General features: G+C 55.8%; 1 protein-coding gene across 1 annotated transcript; it reads right to left on the reverse strand.

The window, feature by feature from the left end:
• Window positions 1-132: 132 nt before the first annotated feature.
• GNI_181660 (putative zinc finger protein) lies at window positions 133-1,031 on the reverse strand (the record flags this gene model as incomplete). The annotated part of the gene is made up of 1 exon (XM_011135216.1): window positions 133-1,031. A coding segment is annotated over one exon (899 nt), but the record flags the coding sequence as incomplete, so codon positions are not given.
• Between the last annotated feature and the right edge of the window lie 122 nt (window positions 1,032-1,153).

Raw genomic sequence — 1,153 nt, forward strand, 5'->3', positions numbered from 1 at the left:
TCTACCCATTGGGTCTCTACCCATTGGATCTCTACCCATTGGGTCTCTACCCATTGGGTCTCTGTCCATCTGATCTCGAACATTCCCACCACCAGCTCCCCCGGCTCCCCCTACTCCAGTCATTCCCCCTACTCCAGTCATTCCCCCTACTCCGGTCATTCCCATAGAGACAGCTCCAAACGCCTGGCTGGCTCCAAAACCTCCTTGTCGTCGGTCTTCTCCGCCAGTGTTATTTTCCATGTGTCTCAAACTCGGATGCGACCCAGTCTTCGGGTTCATAACACTCACGCCCGTGCCACTCACGCCCGTGCCACTCACGCCCGTGCCACTCACGCCCGTGCCACTCACGCCCGTGCCACTCACGCCCGTGCCACTCACACTTGTACAGGTACCAATGTGCGTAGCACCAGTGCGGATAGCGCCAGCGTGCATAGCACCTGTATGCATAGCACCTGCGCCCGTGGCACTCGTGGGCATAGAGTCGGTGGGGAATTCGTCTAGGCTGCTTTGGTCGTCGACGCTGGACTGTTCGGCCTCTAGCGCTCTCAGATCTTCTCTGCCGTGTGCATGACGGCAGTCTTGGCCGGCGGGACAGTACCCTCTTTGCCAGAATTTACAAAGTCTCGTCTTGAAGAAGGTGCTGGTGGCCCTCAGTTCTACAAAGTCGTGTGCAAACCGGCAGCCCGGTCGGTCGCAACGCTTGTGTTTAACAATTTCCGGACACAACTTGGTCTTGCTAAGATCCGGCTTCGGCCGCAGTTCCTCACGGCTATGGGCATAATTACACACACTCCCCATGAAGCACTTTCCCTCCTTGTGCCATGGACACAACTTAGTTTTATGGTACTGCGTCTTCTTATGCAGGCTACTAGTACTCGCAGTCCCCCGACCACTCGCACCCCCAGTACTACTGCTCTCATCCGTCACACTATTCGCACGCGTCTTCCCTCGCGGCGGCTGTCCTCCCGCTAGTGACACCCCCATACCATCCAAACTCTCCAAAAGGTCCTCATCCAATAAACCAAGCTTACCTGCAGAACACAAAGTGTTGTACCCACAAGTGTGCGCATACAGCGACTGCCGTGTATGGGCATATGTACATCGCAGGTGTTGTTCATCGTAGGTGTTGTTCATCGTAGGTGTTGTTCATCGC

The sequence above is a fragment of the Gregarina niphandrodes genome (assembly GCF_000223845.1).
Source record: "Gregarina niphandrodes unplaced genomic scaffold scaffold00070, whole genome shotgun sequence".
NCBI lineage: Eukaryota > Apicomplexa > Conoidasida > Eugregarinorida > Gregarinidae > Gregarina > Gregarina niphandrodes.